General features: G+C 37.7%; 1 protein-coding gene across 1 annotated transcript in view; it reads right to left on the bottom strand.

Annotated features, from left to right (window-relative positions):
- Nucleotides 1–22,254, bottom strand: part of ABI3BP (ABI family member 3 binding protein) — a 204,694-nt gene that overhangs the window by 37,478 nt on the left and 144,962 nt on the right. The window contains exons 55-60 of the mRNA XM_077774920.1: nucleotides 19,027–19,092; nucleotides 17,345–17,419; nucleotides 10,370–10,447; nucleotides 8,323–8,427; nucleotides 5,184–5,312; nucleotides 4,598–4,666 (exon numbers count right to left, since the gene is read on the bottom strand). Coding sequence (XP_077631046.1) covers nucleotides 4,598–4,666; nucleotides 5,184–5,312; nucleotides 8,323–8,427; nucleotides 10,370–10,447; nucleotides 17,345–17,419; nucleotides 19,027–19,092 — 522 coding nt within the window. The remainder of the gene's footprint in view (nucleotides 1–4,597; nucleotides 4,667–5,183; nucleotides 5,313–8,322; nucleotides 8,428–10,369; nucleotides 10,448–17,344; nucleotides 17,420–19,026; nucleotides 19,093–22,254) is intronic.

Raw genomic sequence — 22,254 nt, 5'->3', positions numbered from 1 at the left:
AAGACATCCAGATGACTAACAGACACATGAATTAATGCTCAATATCACTCATCATCAGGGAAATACAAATCAAAACCACAAAGTGATACCACCTGACACCTGTCAGAATGACTAACATTAACAACTCAGGCAACAACAGATGTTGGCAAGGTTGCAGAGAAAGGGGATCTCTTTGGCACTGCTGGTGGGAATGCAAACTGGTGCAGCTACTCTGGAAAACAGTATGGAGATTCCTCAAAAATTATAGGTATTTATCCAAGGGATAAAGATATGCTGTTTTGAAGGGGCACATGCATTTCAATGTTTGTAGAAGTGCTATTTACAATAGCCAAAGTATGGAAAGAACCCAAATGTCCATCAATGGATGAATGGATAAAGAAGATGTGGTATACATATATAGTGGAGTATTACTCGGCAGTCAAAAAGAACGAAACCTTGCCATTTGCAACTACGTGGATGGAACTGGACGGTATTATGCTAAGCAAAATTAGAGAAACACAAATATATGACTTCACTCATGAGGAATTTAAGATACAGAACAGGTGAACATAAGGGAAAGGAAACAAACGTAATATAAAAAACAGGGAGGGGGACAAAACATAAGAGGCTCTTAAATATATAGAACAAACAGAGGGTTGTTGGAGGACTTGTGGGAGGGGGGATGGGCTAAATGAGTAAGGGGCAGTAAGGAATCTATTCCTGAAATCGTTGCAGTATATGCTAACTTGGATGTAAATAAAAAATAAATTAATTACTGAATACAAAATAAAGAGGAAGAGACACAAAGGATGTGCACATTCAGAGGATAGGCCATATGAAGGCTAGTGAGAAGGTGGCCATCTGCAATCCAAGGAAAGAGGCTTCAAAAGAACCCAAATCTGATGATACCTTGATTTTAGATTGCTGGCTTCTAGGACTTAAGTTTTTGGAAAATAAGAAAATAAGTTGCTGTTGTTTAAGCCACAACCTCTGTGGCATTTTGTTATGGCAACTCTAGCAAATGAATACAACATTCCTCTTATGAAGAGCAGAATACACATTCTTTTCAAGTACACACAGAACATATACTAAGATAGAGCACACCCTGCCCATAAAAAAGTCTCAATAAATTTAAAAGGATTTAGGTATCTGACAGAACATGTGACAACAATGGAGATACATTAGAAATCAGTAACAGTATAATCTCTAGAAAATCTCAAAATATTTAGAAATTAAATTGCATACTTCTAAATAATCAAGGAGTCAAAGAACAAATCAAAAGGGAAATTAAAAGGTATTTTTGAACAGAGTAAAAATGAATATACAACATATCAAAAACTTTTGGACATTGCTTAAATAATATCTAGGGGAAAATTGTAGCACTAAATACCATACTAAGGAAGAGAGGCTCCACATCAGTGAGCACATATTCCACTTTAAGGAATTAGAGGAGCAAATTAAACCATATTAAGCAGAAAAAAAAAGATCAGAGTTAGCAGACAAAATTAATGAAACAAAAAGCTGACTTTTTCAGAAGATCAAAAACAATAATTAAGACTGATTAGGCAAAAGAGAAAAAAAGACACATTATCAGTAACAGGAATGAAATAGGCGACATCACTACGGATTCCAGAATTATTAAAATAACAATATGAGAATATTAAGAACTTTATGCCAATAAATTTGACAACTTAGATGAAATGAACTAATAACTTGAAAGACAAAAATTACTGAAGCTCACTAGGGACGAAAAAGTACTCTGGATAGCTCTGTACTCACTAAAGAAAGTGAATTATACATAAAATCCTTTCAACGAAGAGAATATGAGGCTCAGATCATTTCATTGGTAAATACTACTAAACATTTAGGGAAGAAGCAATAGCATTCTGAATTTTTCCAGAAAAGTGAAGAGGAGAGTTCAGCATTATTTTGAGACTAAAACTTGACTTATTACAAAAAAGGAAAACTACAGACCACTATCTTTCACTGAATATAATTCTCAACAAAATTTTAGCAAATGAAATCCAGCAATATAATAAAATGAGAGTACATTATGACCAAGTGGAGTTTGTGCCTGGAATGCAAAGTTAAAAATTCAGAAGGAATTATTTCATTATATTAAGAAACTAATAAATAAAGAAAAACATATAATAATCTTCATAAAGGCAGAAAAATCATTGCACATGATCTGGCACTCATTTCTGATAACAGTTACAACCAAAGTAGACAGAGAAGGGAATTTTCTCAACACAATAAAAGCCTACAGGGTAACATCATACTTAACACATTCAGGTGAGAGTCTGTTTTTTCCATAAGATCAGGTATAAGAAAAGGATGTCCATCCCCACTGTATCTACTCAGTATTTTCCTGGAGGTTCTTGCAAGTACAATAAGGCAAGAAAAAAGGCACTCTCAAATGACATGAGTCTGTATGTAGAAAATCTGATGGATCTACATAATAGCTACTAAGTGACTTTTACAAGGCTGCAGGATATAAGATCACTGTAGAAAAATGAATTTCTCTACATAGTAGTAGTGAACAACTGGAAACTGAAATAAAAAGACTATTTTAGTGGGTTTCTGTACACTCCAATTTAAATAACATTGGTGCAGGAAGTCTAAGACCTAAACAAAATATGCCTTGTTCGTAGATAGAAAGATTTAAGGTTGTACAGCTGTCAATTTTTCCCAATTCATCTATAGACTCAATTCTAATAAAAATATAACCGTTCTTATACATTGATAAGCCGATTCTAAAATTCACATGGAAATACACAGGACACAGAATCACTAATACAAAAACCACTGCCACAGCAACATAAACAGGGTGATATTGATATAAAGACAGAAAAACTGATCAATGGAACAGACTAGAGAGCAAACAAAAGAGTTCCACACATAAATGGACAATTCATTTTTGACAAAGATACAAAAGAAATTCCGTGGGAAAAGTAGTTTTTTTCAACAAATGATGCTGGACAATTTTATATCCATAAGCAAAAACAACAACAAATTTGTATTCACATCTTGTATCATATAGAAAATTTGACACAATATGGATCATAGACCTAAATGTATAAGTAGAAAACTGCTAGAAGGAAACAGCAGAGAAACTTCTAGAAGGAAATAGAGGTCTTTATGACCTCCAATTGGCCAATTATATCTTAAGCACAACACCAAAAATACAATATATAAAAAGGCAAATTAATAAACTAAGATTTACTAAAATTAAAAAAGAGAAGCTACACACTGGAAAAAATATTTGTAAGGCATGTATTTGAAAAAGATATTCTACCTAGAAAACATAAAGACTCTCAAAACTCAACAATAAGAAAATAAGCAAGATCATAAAAAATGGACAAAAGATTGGACACAACCAAAATGATGGCAAATAAGCACATGAGAAGATGCTTAATAATTAGCGATATACAAAGTAAAATCACAATCTGAAGCTACTACACATATATTAAAATGACTAAAATTAAAAAGACTGACCATCCTAAGTGTTGGCAAAGATTTGGAGGAACTGGAACTCTGATATACTAATGACAGAAAAGTTAACAGTACAACTACTATGAAAAACAATTTCTTAGTTTCTTAAAATGTTAAATGTACACCTATATGATCTAGCCATTGCTCTTGTAGGCATTTGTCCAAAAGGAATGAAAGCATATATCCATATAAACACATGTGCATGGTCATGGCAACTTTATTGGTAATATAAGAAAATTAGAAAAAACCCTAATGTCATGAATAGGTTTAATAAATAATTACATATATCCATTCAACAGAATACCAGTCAGGATTAAAAGAAATGAACTACTGATACATGTTGCAACATGGATGGGTCTTAAAATAATTATGCTGAGTCAAAGAAGCTAGACCAATAAAAAGCTAATATTCTATCTTTTCTTGCATATACGAATACACAAAATGTATCCATATTTATAGTAAGGTAGATCTGTGATTATCTAGGAACTAGAGATTTGGTGAGAGGAGTGAGGTAGAGGAATTATAAAAGTACATGTTTAAACTTTTGGAGGTGGTACATGTATTTATTATCTTGATTGTGATGATGGTTTCATGGGTGTATACATATGTTAAAATTTATCATATTTTATACTTCAGAAAAAATATTACAAAAGGAAATACTGGGCTCTATACCATATTATAGCTTTCATACTGTGGTAGATTTGATACTGTTCAAAAATATTTTCTATATCCATGGAAGGAGTATACTTCCCCAATCCTTGATTTGAGCTTGGCTGTGTAACTTTCTTTGGCCAATGAATATTGGCAGGTGTAAAACATGGAGGAGCTTAAAATGCTGTATTTGAACTCCCTCCTCTTGACTTTGTATTGTCATTAGAATGGCTTCTCGTGAGTTTGTCCTTCATCCTGGGCACCAGAATGAAAAAATGTGGAACCCAAGTCATAGGAAACTCAGTTGTACCTGATGCTGGAGGCAGAACCATCCAGTAAAGCATAGCCTAAATTAGCTGACCCTCAGGTGACTTGCAGACACATGGGAAATAAATCCTTATTAGAACATGCTACTAAGATTTTGCAGTTATTACACAGCAAAAGCCAATTGAGATTTGGAGCCAATCAAACATACCTTTGAATCTGGGCTTCCCAAGAGGATCAGTTTCTCTTGTTGGACTTGAGCTAAAGTCAGTTATATTACCTGAGAATAGAAGATAATAAATCTCAGCAAAATATAAAAAAAGCTTCTCAATAACATGAAAAAGTATTAAAGATGATAAATATTTAATAATGCCTCCTAGTCAAATGCTTGCAATTTTTATTTCCTTTACTATTATTACACATATTGTCCACAATAAAGGGCTTTTAATTGCCCTTGAGTATACTAAATAATGATTTAAGATTAAAGTAGCTAACATTCATTAATAAATTAAGATATGTATGATTAATAATGACATCTGACTTAGTAAGAAGCATTGGATAATCTAGATCTTTTCAGGAAGACTTTTCTAAAACTCTTGGGTACTTTATTCTATGTCTGTAACATGAAGGACCATATTCTATCTCATTGCATTAAACATAATTTCAAAAATTAAAGACATATTAATCAAAAAGTTGAATAAATTAGATAGTCTAGAATTGAGACTCTTTCCCCCCTAATCTGAAATCTTTTAGTACTTCATAGTTAAGCATCCAGTGGGAATGACTGACATACTAACCAAGATCTTCTCCTGAGGCAGGAGCAGTTGGTTGCTTTTCATCTGTTTCTATTCTCGCTGAGGGGGCTTCAGTAGGTCTGAATGTGGCCCTCAGGGGTGGAGAAGTTACTCGGGCTGATGAAATGACTCCTGTAATGTAGAGCCAAAGAAGTCAGGCTTTATAGGAGCACTGCCAACTTCCTCATTTATTTATTCCATAAATATTTATTCAGCACTTACCATGTGGCTTGGCACACTATATGCAGGACTTGGAGAAAAAACAAAACCTGTGTCCTTTATTGAAATAGATGTCTGAGCCAAATATATTGAAGCATTATAGGTACTGTGAAAGAACTGGATAAGATTACAAGGAAAGTAAGCAAAGGGAGTAGTAAAGTCTATGGGAAAACATGAAGGGTGGGTAAGGAATGTCTTCACAGAGGTTGTGCCAATAAAGAAGAGAAGTAATCAGGAGGAAGGTATGAGAGTTATTTTCTAGGCTGAGGTTGCAGGAAGAACCAAGTCAAGGAAGCATGAAACTATTTGGTGTGTTTAATTTGAAGGGGTGAGAGCCAAGAGTAATTTAGGGGTACAATAAGAGTGGGCTGTGGAGGGGCAGGGAAGGCCAAATCATGAAGGGCCTTCCATACTATGGATTTGGAACCTGTTTTTTCAGGTGACAAGGACCTCTTGAAAGATTTTCAGTAGAAAAGTAACAAGATCAGATGAGAAGAGGATGAATGGTCAGGTTGCAAAGCTGGTGGCTGAGAGGGAAGTCAAGAGACTAAAGCACTTGTAGTAGGCAAGGACAGAGCAGGTAAAACTACAGAAGGACCCATGAGATTAGATGGAAGGTGTTTTACATGAAAGATGTTGAGGAGATAGAATGACTTGACCTGGAGAGTAATTAATTGCCAAGCATGGATCACGGCTGGACAAGAAGAAAAAAGATGCTTAATGTAACATCTGTGGTTCTGGCTTAGTTGCCAGAATAGCACTACTAAAGATACTATATTTAAGTGTCTCCTCCACTCTGAAAAGACTAATTGGTATCCCAAACTGGATCCATCCCAAAGTCCAGGCAGGTCTGGGTGTTTACGGTAGAGTGAAGGCTGGAAAGGATTTTATAATCCTTCTAGGAAAAGGACTCATTCTCAACCAAGGGACAGTCAAGGGATATAAGGCTGACCCAAGGACCATGGCTCATCATGGAACCATGAATGAGTGTCTCAGATGGGCAGCTGCTCCAGCCCCTGCAAATTCATGCTTTTGGTGCTGCTGGGTGTGGGCCACAAGGAGAGGGTGAGAGAAGAGAATTTGCAGTGCAACTCACAGGAGCTTTTCAGAGTGGGCAGAGCCAGTAGGAAATGCTGACATAGCACTTTCACCCTGGTAAGGAAGGCAAAACTCAAAGGCCTCAGTAGATGTGGAGATAGGGGACGAGTGGCAAGTGCCACCTAGTAGTCTAAGACTGTGTTCACAGGCACATGCAAGAAGGGGCTTGTGTTCAGAGTAGTCCAGGACATGTAGTTGATGTCCTGAATTCAGGACACACTTTTTTGTTGTTAATCAGGTCAAATCTGTACAATTGCCCTTTGCGTTTTGTTCCTCAGTGAAGCCATTCCCTTTGAGTTAGAGGTAGACAGCAAGAGTGGGGGTGGGGGGAATGGAGTTACAGTTAGAATATGTTTATGGCTCTCTTCAGGATGGGCTGGCTGTACCAAAGTTACACTTACTGATGAGACAGAACAAGGGTTTTATGACAGAAACCAAGGCTACGAAGCTATAGCTGAAGACACATAGCCTCGTAGGGGAGCTCTGTTGAGTGGCAGTGGTGGGAAGGGGGTGAATTTTCCACAGAGGACACTGAGGCAGCACTCTCCTGATGTGATTCATCCAGTACGACTTAAAGCCTACTGGATTTCAAGTCATAGCTGCCTCAGGTTACAGTTAATGAGGACAATGTGGTCTCCTCATTGGGCTCATGCTTCCAGGCCTTGCCTCAGGAAGGCACCAGAAGTGGATGAGAGTCTGATTTCCTTAACTGGAAAAATGACTGAGAGTTTACTGTGTACGTGGTACATCATAGAAGCTTCTCCACTCCCACATCATCTTTCCATCCTATGAAAAGAGTGACATCCATGCCCTTTCACATAAAGCCTCAACAGTTTCATCTTTCACAGACATCCTTAACACTTTTATCTTGATTCTGCCTACAAAATGTTTAAGAAATAGAGACGGTGGGAGAGGAAGGAAAGATGGTTTGCTGGCAGGTCCAGTGGAAGAGCCCTTAAGAGAAATGAGGTAAAGCTTTACCCCAACTGCATTAATTTTCACTGATTCTTAACTTAACTAATTTATTTACTCAGCTACTTATCACATATCCTCTGTGTGCCAAGCACTGGATCTGGTTTTGGGAATTCGGAGAATTCATCACAGAGCTCCTAGTCTAGCAGGGGAAGACCAGTATGCAAACATACAAATCTAAACCAGTTCTCTGCTCTAACAGAGATATGTGTCAAGAACAGCCAGAACACAGAAGCAATGTTCATGCTAAAGTGACTCTAAGGGACTGGAGAAAACTTATTTAAGAAAAGGATGAAGTATTAGTATCCCAGGTGACTGGGAGTTGTCATTCCACGGAAGACAACAACATATGTCAATGTATGGCTTGATTTCTAGTGTATATTCCTGTCCCGTTGCACACACTAGAGCTGCTGGTGTCTTAGCCCTCAATCTCTCCCCTGGCTCCATAATATGGTGGTCAGCACGAAGGCTGGTAAACAAGGGAGCTTTCTGTGAAATGTACAGGATTTCATTTCAGGAGACAATGCTAAGCAGATGACAGGACATCACATTTTCCATTATCCCTGGTAGGAAACATACAAGACATCATCCCAAGTCATCACTCGCTGAAAGGACTGAGTGAACATTTGTCTCACAACATTTAAAAAGCAAACTGGCCTAGATGCACAGGAATGGTTTATGTGGTCTCATCCACCCTCAAAGCTGTAATTTAGTGTCCAGTTGTTGGGGCGACACAGGTATGTGTCACATTCACCACAAACTTGTCCATCACCTGAGCTAGCACACCAAGAAGGGTTTGTGGTTGTCTGGTAAAACTAAAACCATGGAGGGAGAAGGCATATGACTGACATACCTGCACTTCCAGGCTTTCCGGTGACATTATTTGGTGGTAAAGGTTTTCTTCGTGGGGGCGCAGGTCTAGGTGGCAAGTGTGGGCGGCGAGTGCCTGGGACTGGGGCTAAGAATTTACATTACAGATAAAGCTGTCATGAGGATTCACTCCATAAACATGTCAGGTTTTAAGAAATAGTACATTGAGGGGGCATCTGGGGGCTCAGTTGGTTAAGTGTCTGACTCTTCGTTTCAGCTCAGGTCCTGATCTCACAGTTGGTGAGTTCAAGCCCTGCATCAGGCTGTACGCTGACCGTGCAGAGTCTGCTTGGGATTCTCTGTCTCGCTCTATGCCCCTCCCCCACTAACTCTCTCTCTTTCTTTCTCAAAAATAAATGAACATTAAAAAATATAGTACATTTGGTAAGTAGCAATTGGATGATAGAGAACAGATGCTATAGAAAAGTACCTATGAGTAATATATTCTGACATTTCTCTAAATTAACGTGGATAATGTAACCAGGAATAATGAAGTCCATTATCATATGGAAGAAATACCCTCTAAGTATGGGTAAAAATATATAGGCTTATCTGCCTTTTGAAACTGTATAGATATAGAGAGTTTAATATCTTTAGTATCTCATACAGGCTCAACAGTATTTCTGAGCTTCACTGTCCTCCCAGTGCCTTTGACTTACAGACTATAATTTCTTATTTCAGTTTAGCTTTAAATTGTTAAAGCATAGAATTTCTCCTTTAGTGGAGAAATTTCAAAAGATTACAAAAAGCATGCTTGATGGCAGAAGCAATAATCCTATGCCCATGGAGAGCAGAGTTGCTACAAATAGTTGTACACCGCACAGGGCACCTGGCTAGGGATTTGTGAATGGAGGCCAAAGTTGTTGTTGTTGTTGTTGTTGTTGTTGTTGTTGTTGTTGTTTTAAGGTTTTTTTTTTATTTATTTCTAGAGAGAGAGAGCGTGAGCAGGGGAGGGTCAGAGAGAGAGGGAGTCACAGACTGAAACAGGCTCCAGGCTCTGAGCTGGCAGTCAGCACAGAGCCCGACACGGGGCTCGAACCCACGAACCGTGAGATCATGACCTAAGCGAAAGTCGGACGCTTAACCGACTAAGCCACCCAGGCGCCCCAATGTTGTTGTTGTTTTTAATGCTTATTATTTATTTTGAGAGAGAGAGAGATAGCAAGTGGAGGAGGGGCAGGAAGAGGGAGACAGAGAATCCCAAGCAGGCTCTGCACGGTCAGCACAGAGCCTGATGTGGGGCTTGAACTCACAAAATGAGATCATGACCTGAGCTGAAACCAAGCATCCAATGCTTAACTGACTCAGCCACCCAGCTGACCTGGAAGCCGAAGTTTAACATCCACTCAGCTCACCCCCCTAGGAGTCCCAGTACAGGCCTGCCAGCCCAGAGGACAGTCTGCCTAAAGGGCAGAGGAAAGAGACATATTTTTATAATATGCACAAAAGTATCTTTTTATACTTAGCACAAAGGCTGGCAAGGCTAGAAGTGCCTAGAGCAGTCCACCTTAACCCAAATTTTAAATCTTGAATTATAACAAGATTTTATAGCCTAAAAATTCATCTCTTTCACTGCATAATGTATGTTGGTTAAAAGCCTTCAAGTAAAATCGACAACCTAGGAAAATGCTCTGTGACTTTAAGTACTTCCTGGGAGACTAGCATAAACCCTGTCAGGTAAAAAGATAAGAGTAAATTACACAAGAACAAAACTTGAACATGATGAAAATCCAAACCCACAAGGAATTGTCAGCATTTGTCCATTGTGACCCCTCCGAACATTATACAAAGTAGTGATGCTTAAGTCAGTACCCCCATTAGAGGTTCTTATTCATATTTGATGTGTGTACAGAGCACTGTTCATTCTTCCAAAGGTAATACTTTACAATGTTTCTCTAGTGGTACTCATGTAGTGTTGGCATGGTGCTTGGGGAGCTGTGAGAATGCTGTTTTTGCTACATTTGCCATTACAGTTACTGCTGAAGCGGCAGAGTGGAGCTAACTAAGGGAGTCAGGATCTTGTTCCTTACCTGTTTTTTTTGTGGGATGGGTAGAGTCCACTGACACATCTTTGCCAGCACCTGATGGCTTTGGTGCTTGCTTGACCCCTATGAGCAGAGATAACGGAAGAGAATAAGTATATAGCAAAAATGTGTTAAATGTGTTTTCAAAGAGACTTGGTAGAGTTATCAGTGATAATGTGCATTCTATGCAGAATGGTGGCATTGGTGTTTTTGTGCCCAAACATTTTAATTGGCTTCTCCTGTCTGCCTCTGGACAATATCCAAAGCTATAATAGTTTCTCTGAAGTGTTAGTGTTTGATTGTGGATCATGGATTTGCCTTAATTTTCTGTGATGTCCACACTGCTCTGCCTTCCTGGGTGGTATGGTCTTACCGGGCAGATTTCATCTTTGGTGAGTGGCAATTTTTTGCCAGTATTTCTGGGTACATCCTGTGGTTTAAAAAAAAAAAAAAAATCCTCCAACCCCTCAATACCTCCCTGTCCCAACCCTGTTAAAATTCCAGTGTGTTTGGATTTAAACTTGGAAAGTTGATTTTAAAAATATTCCTGAAGAAGCCTTGGCTATCATGCTGGTTAGGCCACAAACCAAATTTGTACCTTTGAGACTTGTAAATTAGTCCTGGGCAGGCCTAGATCTCCAAATTGCTATTTGGAAGAAACTGATTTGAAAGTTGTTTTATATGATGTTTTATCTCCTGAGTCTCTCAAATACAATGTGGTGGTTATTACTCAGTCATTCACCTAAATACTCATGCTTGGAGCTTGCATATCTATCCAAAGGAGAGGGGGAGTCAACTTAAGTTTTTTTTTTAAATTATTATGCTTTTACATTATAAAATAATTTTCCTGTATGTGGCTGACAGTTATCATTAAGAATAAAAATAGAAATAGACATTATCTGTACAAAGAGGCAAGAATTCATGTTGTGAGAACCTAATTATAATTCACATATTAAAAAAATAAGAACAATATGCTAGTCTGTACATTAACAAGGACAGCCAAAACCTTGTTTTGAGTATTTGCTGTGTTTTACGGACTATGAAGTGACATTGCATACTCAATCTTGTTTACTGTGCAGGCAGATATACTGATTAAAATTCAGGAGAAGCTTTGCTTGTCTGAAATCAAATGATATTATTACATTAATTTATGAAAATGAATTATTTATTATAATTATAAACCAACACTTTGGTTAACATTGTAATAGCATTATAATTATTAACATAATTATTATAATTATTATAATTAACATTAATTTATAAACCCTAGTATTACAATCCTCTGCTTGGTTAAGAGATAATATATAAAATCATGGAGAATGTTGGTATAGAGTCACGAATTAAATGTTGCTTATTTACAGTAGGGAGAAAATGTTTTGGGGGCCAATGACTATTTTGTGGCTAACCCCACAAGTATGGCAAAAACAATGGCTCACTAATCTTCCTATGCCTACTCTCAGCAGTAATGGGGTCAGGGAAAGGACTCATTTGGGTGGTTTGGTTGGAAAAGGACTCATTTGTGCATGGCACAGAGGAATGCAAAATACTTCCATTTGTGTTACTGGGATAACCTGGCTTGGTGAGATTGATTTACCTCTACTTTTTGAGAGTAAAAATGCATTGTATACTCCAGAGGGCTCTAGGAGTCTAACGGGTTGTGTGTGCCTTTAGTGACTCTTCACAGAATTTCTCCAATTCTTTCTTACCAAAAAACAAAAATGATGTATTTTGATCTAAAGTACCTTCCATATTCATTACCTGATTTGATCTTTACAACACTTCTGTGTGGGAGGTATCACCCAGGTCCCACAGATGAGGAAACCCAAGGCAAGGAAGATTAAGCAATTCATAGTGAGGAAGTGTTGGGACTCAGACCGACATATGCCCAAGCTCCAAAGCCTAGCTCTTAAGCACTAAATGGCATAGCACAGTGTACTGTCTTCCTCATGTCATCATCTTGTTTCTGTTATTCCTCACAAAGACTCTAAGTGACTCTAGCTTCAGAGTCCTATACACTGGCTGTTGGGCAGTTTGAGACATGGCCTCTGTGTGAGGTCTAAATGGCCGTGGCTGGCAAGCATGTGTCATCCAACCATGCCACTAGTGCGTGGGACTCAGACAATAGCTTAACCTGACAGTGGACAAGTCCTCCAAGCCACAGTGGCTAGTGAATTGGAGATATAGGAGAGAATCCAAAATTCTGCAAGAATACTTGATGAGTAAGACCAAAGTTATATTTTTTCCCGGCTTCTTTTCTAATTAAGGGAGAAATGAGCAGACCAGTCATTTTGTGTTAATTTCTGTGTTGGTAGAAGAAGCATCTTACTGTTACAATCCTTAAATGTAAGTACTCAAATCATTCAACAGCTAATTTGGACTTTTTTCAGCCTTCAGAAATAGATAAAAATTGGCAGGGTATAAAAACATTGGTAAGAGCCCTGCCAAAGGCAGCCATGAAGCTCAGGGAAAGGGCACTGAACTGGGGAGAAGAGGATGATCTCTGGTTCTGGCCGTGCCTGCACCTGTGGTTTGCATGTCAGCCAAGTAGCAATGTGAGCATCAGAGCCCAGACACCAGTGAACTTTTTTTTACTCTGAATCAGAGAGCAAGTGGAGGCCAGAGGTAGCAGAGAGGCAACGGGAAGACAAAGGAGGAAGCCAGGAAGAGAGATACTATGGAGAAAGAATTCTCAGGAATTGGCACTTAATCAGCCAGTCTGGCCCAGGCTGTGACCTGAATTCTTTTTCCCTCAGGCAGGATTAATCCACATGTTTTCTGAAGGGCAGAGTTGGCTCTGGAAGCACCAAGTGGAGCTTCAGCATGAGCCCCAGTTGCCATATGGGAGTTCTCCAAAAATCTCTGGATTTACATAGTTCACCCCTTAACAATTTATTGTCAAAGATGAAGTAATGGTTTGCGTATTTTTAACCATGGTAACAAAAACGTTGCAAACACACACAGTAAACTGAAAATCCATTTCCAAATGTTTAAGACACAATTCCCTGTGACCAAAAAGGGGTGGTATTTATACATGATTGGTCTCTGTGCCCTTGTCTCCAAATCTTAGCACCTTGCTAAAAAGCCAGGAGTGATGAGCCAGCAGACCGGAAGATTTAGCTACAGCCCAGAAAAACACATTCCTCATCCCAGAGGAGTCTGGTTTCTGGTTGTCAAGCACACTCAGTGTGGGGGCAGTCAAAGGTGGATTCCTCATTAGTACTCAGAGAAAGGAGTCTCAGGTTCAGGTATTTAACATATCTGCTAAACCACATGTGTCAAGGTAGTTTCCAGATTACATTTTGCCTGAAACATAACAGGCCTTTAATAAATGTTGGTTGGATGAAAGAGTATCTGTATAGCTCAGCAACTTCTTTCTATAGGGAAAAGTTGGAGACTGACCTTTGATAAAAGAAGTTAGCCTACTCTGTGCTGGACATACAGTAAAAGTTTTCAGTTTTGTGGGCCATACTGTCTCTGTCACAGTTGTTCTTCAACTCTACCATTCTGTTAGGAAAGCATGCTTTTTCAACATGGCAGTCAGCCAGACTTGGCTTGTGGGACTATAGTCTGTATGATATGGCCTAGTGCATGCTTGTTACATCTCTGCAGTCTAGAGCTGAAGTTGGCTATACTTCTTAGAACACATCAGTGAAGCTGAAACACATCTCTGGAAAGCTTATAAAAGCAGAGTGTTGGGAATGATAACCTACTGAAAACCTCAACCTTTGTAGGCTACTTTGAGACTTTGAGGTGGAGAAATATTTACAAATACAGCTAAGAAATTCATATAAAGTTGGGTAAATACCTGCAGTGATGCTAGGAAATAAGAAACCTGGCTTTCCTGGGGTTTGTGGAATCATTGCAAGATTTTTTATAGAGGCCTAAATAATCAAAGATCCTTAGTTTTGAGACCTCAGAATGTTTCCTTCTTAGTCTTCCAAGAGTGCAATCTTAAGTGGCCTAAGACCATGAAGAGCATATCCTATAAATCCTAAATACTTCCTCTATCAAATGATTTTTCTTTTACATGTAAAATATCTGGTCTGAAAACTCTAGCAAGAAAAACTACAAGAAAATGTATGTGACATGGATGAATAATAAAGATAAATATTCTGGAAAAGATGTCAAAGTTGATTAAGAATCAGTTGATGTAGAAATTAAATCTCATTAAGACTCAACAGAAACTAGAAGTGAATGTGGATGAGATAGTGGGAGTGGGATCAGAGAAGAAAATAAATTTAATGTAAATACCTGCATTTCTGGTAAACAAGCCAGAACAAGACTATGCAGAATCAAAGTGAGGGGGACACATGTAAGTCAATAACTTGTAAAGAATAGATTTTAAAACATTCTTTTTCTCACCAATTTTTAAAAACCTTATTCTCTAAGCAAATAGCCTGAAAGCTATTAAATTTTCCTTTCATAATATCCTACATTTTATCTGTGATTTCCAACTTTTGTACCATTTTACTTTCCTTTTGCCTCATTGCACTGGCTGAATACCCCACTATTATTTTCAGCCTAAGTGTTAAAGGTAAGAATCCCTGTGTTCTTGATTCTAGGAGAAAAACATTCAGACTGTCACTATTAAATATGATGTCAGTGTAGGTTTTTCACAGATGCTTTTTATCAGAATGAGAAAAATTCCTTCTATTCCTAGTTTTCTGAAAATTTTCATCACGAATGGATTTTGAATTTTGTCTAATGGTTGTTTTTTAAATTTACTGAGGTATTTGGATGATTTTTCTCCTTTTCTCTGTTAATGTGGTGAATTATACACATTTTTTGAATGTTGAGCCAACCTTGCATTCCTGAGGCAAACATCATTTCGTTGTTATGTGACATTGTAGTAGATATGGGGATGCATCCCTCCCAGACCTCCAATCAAGGCTCTCTCAGCTGAGGCTGATCCTGAAGGGTTCAGTAAAGGGTATGCGGTCTGATGACCTCATTCCCTGTCCCCCCAAAGGGGAATCTCAATAGACAATAGAACACAGAACATGTGCAATGAATTTTTGTTGACGGGTAGAGGTAAAACAAGGGAAGCAGAAACTGAGCTCACCTTTGTCTACCTTTGCTCACCAGCCCATTTCTACTAGCAACTAACTAATTAAAATGCAGAAGCTCTGCTTAGAGATTATCCTTCCACTAAAGTAATACTACAAAGTTGATTTCATCCACAAAAAAGGGGAAGGAATGTTAGTTTGTGTTACAAAGGGTTCTGGAAAAAATGTTTCTATTGCAGATAAACTTATAATAGGCTATTTTCTTTCTGAAAGACAATTAGCATTCCTCAGTGAGAATCAATGCTTGATTACACAGAAGGCTAATGACTTCTGTGTTTTTTTTTTAAATGTTTTATTTATTTTTGAGAGAGAGATAAGAGACAGCGTGAGCAGGGAGGGTCAGGGAGAGAGGGAACCACAGAATCTGAAACAGGCTCCAGGCTCTGAGCTGTCGGCACAGAGCCTGACGCGGAGCTCAAACCCACCAACCGTGAGATTGTGACCTGAGCCCAAGTCGGACGCTTAACCAACTAAGCCACCCAGGCACCCCCTTCCATGTTTGATCATAGTACCTGTTCTTTCACTTGCTTTGTTGACACAAATGCTTCTATTTTTACTTAGACAAACTCCAGGGAATTGCTTTGACTGTTAACAAGGTAGCTTTGTTTAGAGCCAGATTGTTTATGTCAATCTGAGAAACTATGCATTGCCTAAGCCCACAGTTGGGAAAAATAAAAGGAACAGCTGAGCACACATAGATTTTGGAATGCTTTCTTGCTTTTCATGAGTCAGAGATTTATAGTAACTGCCTTATTAATTAATCTGAAGGAAAGTAGATTCCTAGAACTTCAGACACTGTAATAGCCTAAGATCAAGAAAAAAAAGACATTTTACAACAAATCTAAATGAATTTTGGCCAAATATCATTAGGTATTATTGATATCTCTCTCATTAGGGAATCATCATGGATTAAATGTACTAAATGTACTATTTAGTACATATGTACTAAATCAGTTCTAATTTCCATCCTTTTTTATATAAGCAAGTAGGTGATTTGTACTATTAAAAATATTGCAATATTATAAGAAAATGATGCAATCCCATATTAGGGAATCTAATAATTACTATTTACTTAATGAGTTGGGTGTTTGAACTTTTATCAGATCATTGTCTTAGTTATCTGTATAGTTTATACTCCCCACACATCTAATTGGATTAGGGCAATGTTACTTAATTCTTGAATTAAACTGAATAATTTGGAAACTTTACTATGACTTCTAGCTCCTCTTGTTAGAATATCGTGTTCCAGATTGCCAACAAATGCAAAAAAAAATTGTAATGGTACTTGTGAAATTACAAACTTAAAAGCCAAATGATTATAGTCTCAAAGGCCAAGCCTATGCATTGAAAGTGTTTTTGAAATTAGGGAAAACAGCTATTTTGATATTTTCACTCAATAATACATATGATACATAATTAATCAGGATCTTTTCAAGAATAAAGACTAACAATGGTAGCTGATTTAGTGGACTGAGTTTAGAAAAGGAAATTTCTTTTTTTTTTTTTTACATTTATTTATTTTTGAGAGACAGAATTAGACAGCATGAGTGGGAGAGGGACAGAGAGAGAAGGAGACACAGAATCTAAAGCAGGCTCCAGCCCCTGAGCTGTCAGCACAGAGCCCGACACGGGTCTCAAACCCATGAACCATGAGATCATGACCTGAGCTGAAATTGGACACTCAGCCCAGTAAGCCACCCAGGCATCCCCCAAAAATTCTTTTTCAGTGTTTTCAGAGACATTGGAAATTTTGATTTTGGAAAGATTTACAATTTCCAATTCCAGTTATATTAAGAACTTCCAAAACTAGTAAAAAAAAGAATTTTTAAGTGTGAATTCAACAGAAGTATGAATTTTGAATGAAAACATTTTTAGTTTAGAGAGGATTAAAAGAAAATAAATTTGTGATCATTACCTGTTCCCATTCCATTCCCTTTAGGTGTCCCACTGGGTTTGAGTCTACTAGGTCTTGTAGTTGTCTTATTCAGAGCTGCAATAAAATGGGAGATAAAAAGGTTAGGTATTTTCTTATTAAAATTTTGCAGTCAAGGAAAACAAAAGTTCCCAGAGAATTAGAAGTCGTTTAACTGGGCAATAAAACACTTGTGGCTTACCACACACTACTGTTCAGAATATGGAAACCACAATTCTGGTTTAAAATCATAGATTTGAACTTGGAAATAGAGACTTGAGTTTGTCTCTGAAATGATCATTGGGCTTGAAGAAATAACTGGCAAGGAAATTTATATGTCTAAATGGGAAATTCCTCGCTTCATTTATAAACACTAGATACATTCCAAAACAGAACTGAAGAAAGATTGAGGCTACATACACTCAATGAAAAACCAAACTTGAAGTGCCAAGGCATTAATTCATAACTCATAAGTTGGTGGTTCTTCTACAGGGGTCTCTAGGTACAAATATTCCTTCTTAACCTGGCATAAGTCCATTGTTGAACACAGAATATGATGAAATTGTTTAAATTTCTCTCCTGCTCTATGGAGAGCCAGAGCATTACCAAACTTTAAGAGGTCAAGTTCTGGAGCCAGCCTGCTTACCTTCAAATCTACTTCCTAGCTCTTCTCATGCCTTGGCTTCCTCATCTGTACCCCACAAGACATATGGGAATCCCTCAGTCAATGTTAGCTACGGTTATGGTTTCATTATTTTGTAGAAACCTTTAATACAACCAGCCACACATTAAGCTCTCAACAGCTATTTCATACATGGAGATACATTTGTTTATAAAAGATGTCTGTGCCTAATTACCTTTAGGTATTGGAATACTACTGAAGAAGAAAAAAAAAAGTATGGGATCTCCATCAACTAAAGGATAAAAAGAATCACTGTTCCTTCTCCCACATACCTGAAGAGATATTCACCAAGAACATTAATTTATAAATCAGCTTCATCATTTAGAACTTTAAGATGACTTAGAATTGCAGCAACTGAAGGGCAGATAATACCAGTGTCTTTGGTCCAACTTGTGCTTTAGCACAGGAGCAATTTATATGAACCAGATCAACCTTCCTGAGTTATCTTTTCATTAACAAGCTTCAGTGAGGGAGATCTTAGAGCTTTTGGAGAATTCAGTAAGTATATTCTCCAATGTTTTTTACATTTTTACTGTACACAACCCATAAAATGTGTGTATATTTTATCATCTGAAGGAATCAAGTAAAAATACTCTCCCAGGGCAAGGGTCTTTCATACTGAAAGAGACCATCTCTTCTTAAATCACATTTGAGAGTTAGTAGTATCTGAATACCTAACTCTAATGCTGTTTCTGTAATTGCCATGGAAAACTAAAGGATTCTCCATGAGATTTACATACAAATGCTATTATAAAAATACTCCTATACTGATAAAGTTCCATAAGAGTCTTTATATCTGGTCATCCTTAAAATTCTTAGTCATATCATATCACTTCCATGGATTCATCATTACCTCTCTACTTATCCACAAGGAGCTGAATTTCTGTACATCTTTTATTACCATTTAAGGATCTATATCCATCCTTTGGTGTATGTTGCTGTTTCTTTGCCTTCTCAGCTGTGCTCATTATTTAGGTCACCAAAAAGAGAAACTGGGTCTTACCGGGTCTGGTGTGTGCTTTGTCAGGTGTTCCGGGCCTCACAGGAGTAGTGTACAATCTATGTGGGGCTGAAACAGAGAGAAGGCTTCACAAATGTGAATAACCAACATTCCATTAAGTGGAGATTTAGCATCTTAGGGACCAACAATTAATGCACTTTGCATGAAGTAGAAAGGATGTTTTGAAACCTGCAATTATGCTTTTACAGCACAGCTGCTAAGGAAAATAAAACAAGTAAACATATTCATGACTGGAAATAAAGGTGCACAGCAAGTGAGATGGGTCATTTGCAATGCGTGTTAAGGATTATTCTTCATTTTGTCCATGTTTCTCAAGGGCGTTTATTTTACAATGGTTGCTTAACATGGTTAACATAAACCTACCATCCATCCATCCATCCATCCATCCATCCATCCATCCACCCACACCTCTCAATTAGGAAGTCATAATGGAACATTATTTGGCCAAAGAAGACAGGTAATTTCAAAGGTAAAATAGTATATATTTTTAGGTATGTTAGAAGAGTAGGAACATGCGGCCTCCATCAAACTGTCTTAGCTCATAAACTCTGAAATGAATACTTCGTACCAACCATTAAAGTTTTAGGAATGGGAGAAAATGACCTCTGGTGCCCTGGCTGTCAAGACAGGGTAAGCAAGGAGCAAGAACTCGAACAAGCTCTGGGATCAATGCCCTGTCTTGTCATTTTCTGCTCCTGTTATTCAGGGTCTGGCACAGTGAAAGCTCCTACTTGCTGAATAAAGTTAAAAAATGATTAACCACTGTAAGCAAATTCATGAGAAACTCAGCTGAAATACTTTTGCTTCCTAAGATTTTTGAGTATGCTTTCCTCCTGGAATTTCTGCATCTTTCCCTTCCCTCCTCTGCCCCCTTGACACACCACACTGCCTCCTTACTACCAACTCTCTTGGTAATGCTTTAGCTAAGACTGGAAAAAATTCTTCTTGCAAACTATGTAAGTAGATTACATCGTTTTAATGATTTTGTTCACATCTTGAGTATTTATATAATCATAAATCAGCAAGGCCTTGCCTATCAAGATAAAAAAAAATACACCCGCAAAACAGATTATACTATAGCTCATTTATGAGCTTCCAATGTGAAGACTGATGAGCAGAATTTTGCCATACTTGAGGACAACAACAGCAGACGCATTTTGAAATTCTCTACAGGTTTAGTGTGGGCCTTTCAAAGTGTAGCAACTAGAGTGAAGAGAGGCACTGATGCTATAAAATATTAATTCTCGTTACACCCTAAAGTGTGTGATGATGATTTGTAAATGTTATTCTTCAAAATTTTCTTGCTAGTGGTAGGAGTCCTGTGAATTTAATCTATTTCAGTTTTCTCATGTTAATTTCTTCAATGTTAGATTGTTTTTAGTTTAAAGAAATACAAGAATCATGGTTCTTATCAGTCTCATTCTAGAACAAAGATGAATTTTAAAACCTCAGACAGGAAATGGACATAAAACAGAGCACAGAAATAATCAGCACGACACTTAGTATTTCAAAGCCATAGGATCAGAATCTTTGCTTTATTTTTTCCCCACAATCTTGACTTAAATCTAGACAGAATTTTTCATGCAAGAGTTGGACTATAACTTGAGTTTAGACTGTGAGTTACTCATGTAGCTTATCATTGAATAACACATGACCTTGAAGAAACTACTCTACGGTTTTAGTTTTAAACTAAAAAAAAAAATAAAAGAAAAAGGAGCTCTGTGAACCTAACTGCAGTTTTTAATGACTAATAATAGAAATAGTTGTAAAAGATGGCCTGTAAGGAGTCATGTTCCGCCCAGCACAGGGAGAGGGTAAGTAAGATATAACTTTCTCTGGGTGGGGAGGGATAAGGGAGTTGAAATAAGTAAAATAAACAAAGTGTCCCCAAGGTGTCTCTAGCCAAGGGGATTCCTGTTAAAATTTGAGAAAGGCCAAACAACAAAAACAAAAAAAACATGAATATTTCAGGGTTTTGATTATAGGGTGCTGCAGGTGAATTGTCTCAGTAGGCAAAGGAGCAGAGGTGTCACAGAGAAAAGTTGCTGGAGATTCTATTGGCAGGTTCATGCTGCGGGTTTTAGGCAGAGTTTTGGTGGAGCACTTGGGCCCCATTATGGAGGGCTTGGAAATCAGAAAGCCACAAGGGTCATGGTAACACATTGGGATAATGCAAAGATCAAGAGGACTAATTTCACCCCTATAGCACCTCTCTCAAATTGCTGAGAGCTGCCTTATGCTCCTAATGCCTGAAGTTAGAAACACAATAAACACAATGCAATGTAACAAAAAGAAAATAGCTGACTTCCTCCTCCACAGAGCCCAGGCAAACATTTAGGAGGGTTTTACTGAGGGCGATCCTAGTGACCCACAGCATGCCTTTGTGGAAGTGGACCCTCTTGGTAAAGCAGGGCTATTGGGTTGGACCAGCCTGTGAGTGCTACTCTCATCCTTATGAGGAGTTCCTTCCCAGGACGTTCTTTGTTGCCTCATACCAGCAAATCCCTGGGGAGCTCACGCTAAAGATCCTTGGTGGAAGCCTAGAAAAACATGAATCCCAGGGCAGCACAGTTTAGGCTCAAGCTAATGATCCTTAGAACATAAGAAAATAATTAAAATATATTATTTTCATTGTGTAAATATGTTAAGCCATTTCATATAATGATATCAGATTCTGCATATACCCCCATCAACTATGAAACTTCTATCTAATAAAGCCATGCTCTAAAAGAATTTGATAAAAATTCCACATATATTAGTAATGGTGACATAATATTGATACTCCCATTAAAGTAAGAAAAAGCAAAGCAGGGAAAAAATGGGCCTATAATCATGTTTCCTCAATTCAGAAATCTATAAAGCTCTAAAAATCTGAAATCTTTTTTTCATTTGGCAGCACAACCTGAACTGAATTAGTCTTTTTTATGCTGCTTATTATAAATATTTATATATTTTGTTGCAGAAACAATGTGTTTCATTATGAGAATCCAACTATCTTCTATTAAATAAGACACTAATTGTTTCTATTAAGCAAAAACAAAAAAATAAATGTGCAAAACTGAGGGCACATTATGGATGTACTGTGATTGACCATCTATTGTTAATGGTCGAAGCTGGTAATCAGGATGTAGGAGGGCTGGCATTATATTAGGTTTCTTCTGTGTGGATTTATAAGTAAATAAAAAGTCAATAAATACAATGGGCACCTGA

This window comes from Crocuta crocuta, unplaced genomic scaffold, assembly GCF_008692635.1.
Source record: "Crocuta crocuta isolate KB4526 unplaced genomic scaffold, BGI_CrCroc_1.0 scaffold6, whole genome shotgun sequence".
NCBI lineage: Eukaryota > Metazoa > Chordata > Mammalia > Carnivora > Hyaenidae > Crocuta > Crocuta crocuta.
This window is presented reverse-complemented; position numbering and strand designations above follow the sequence as displayed.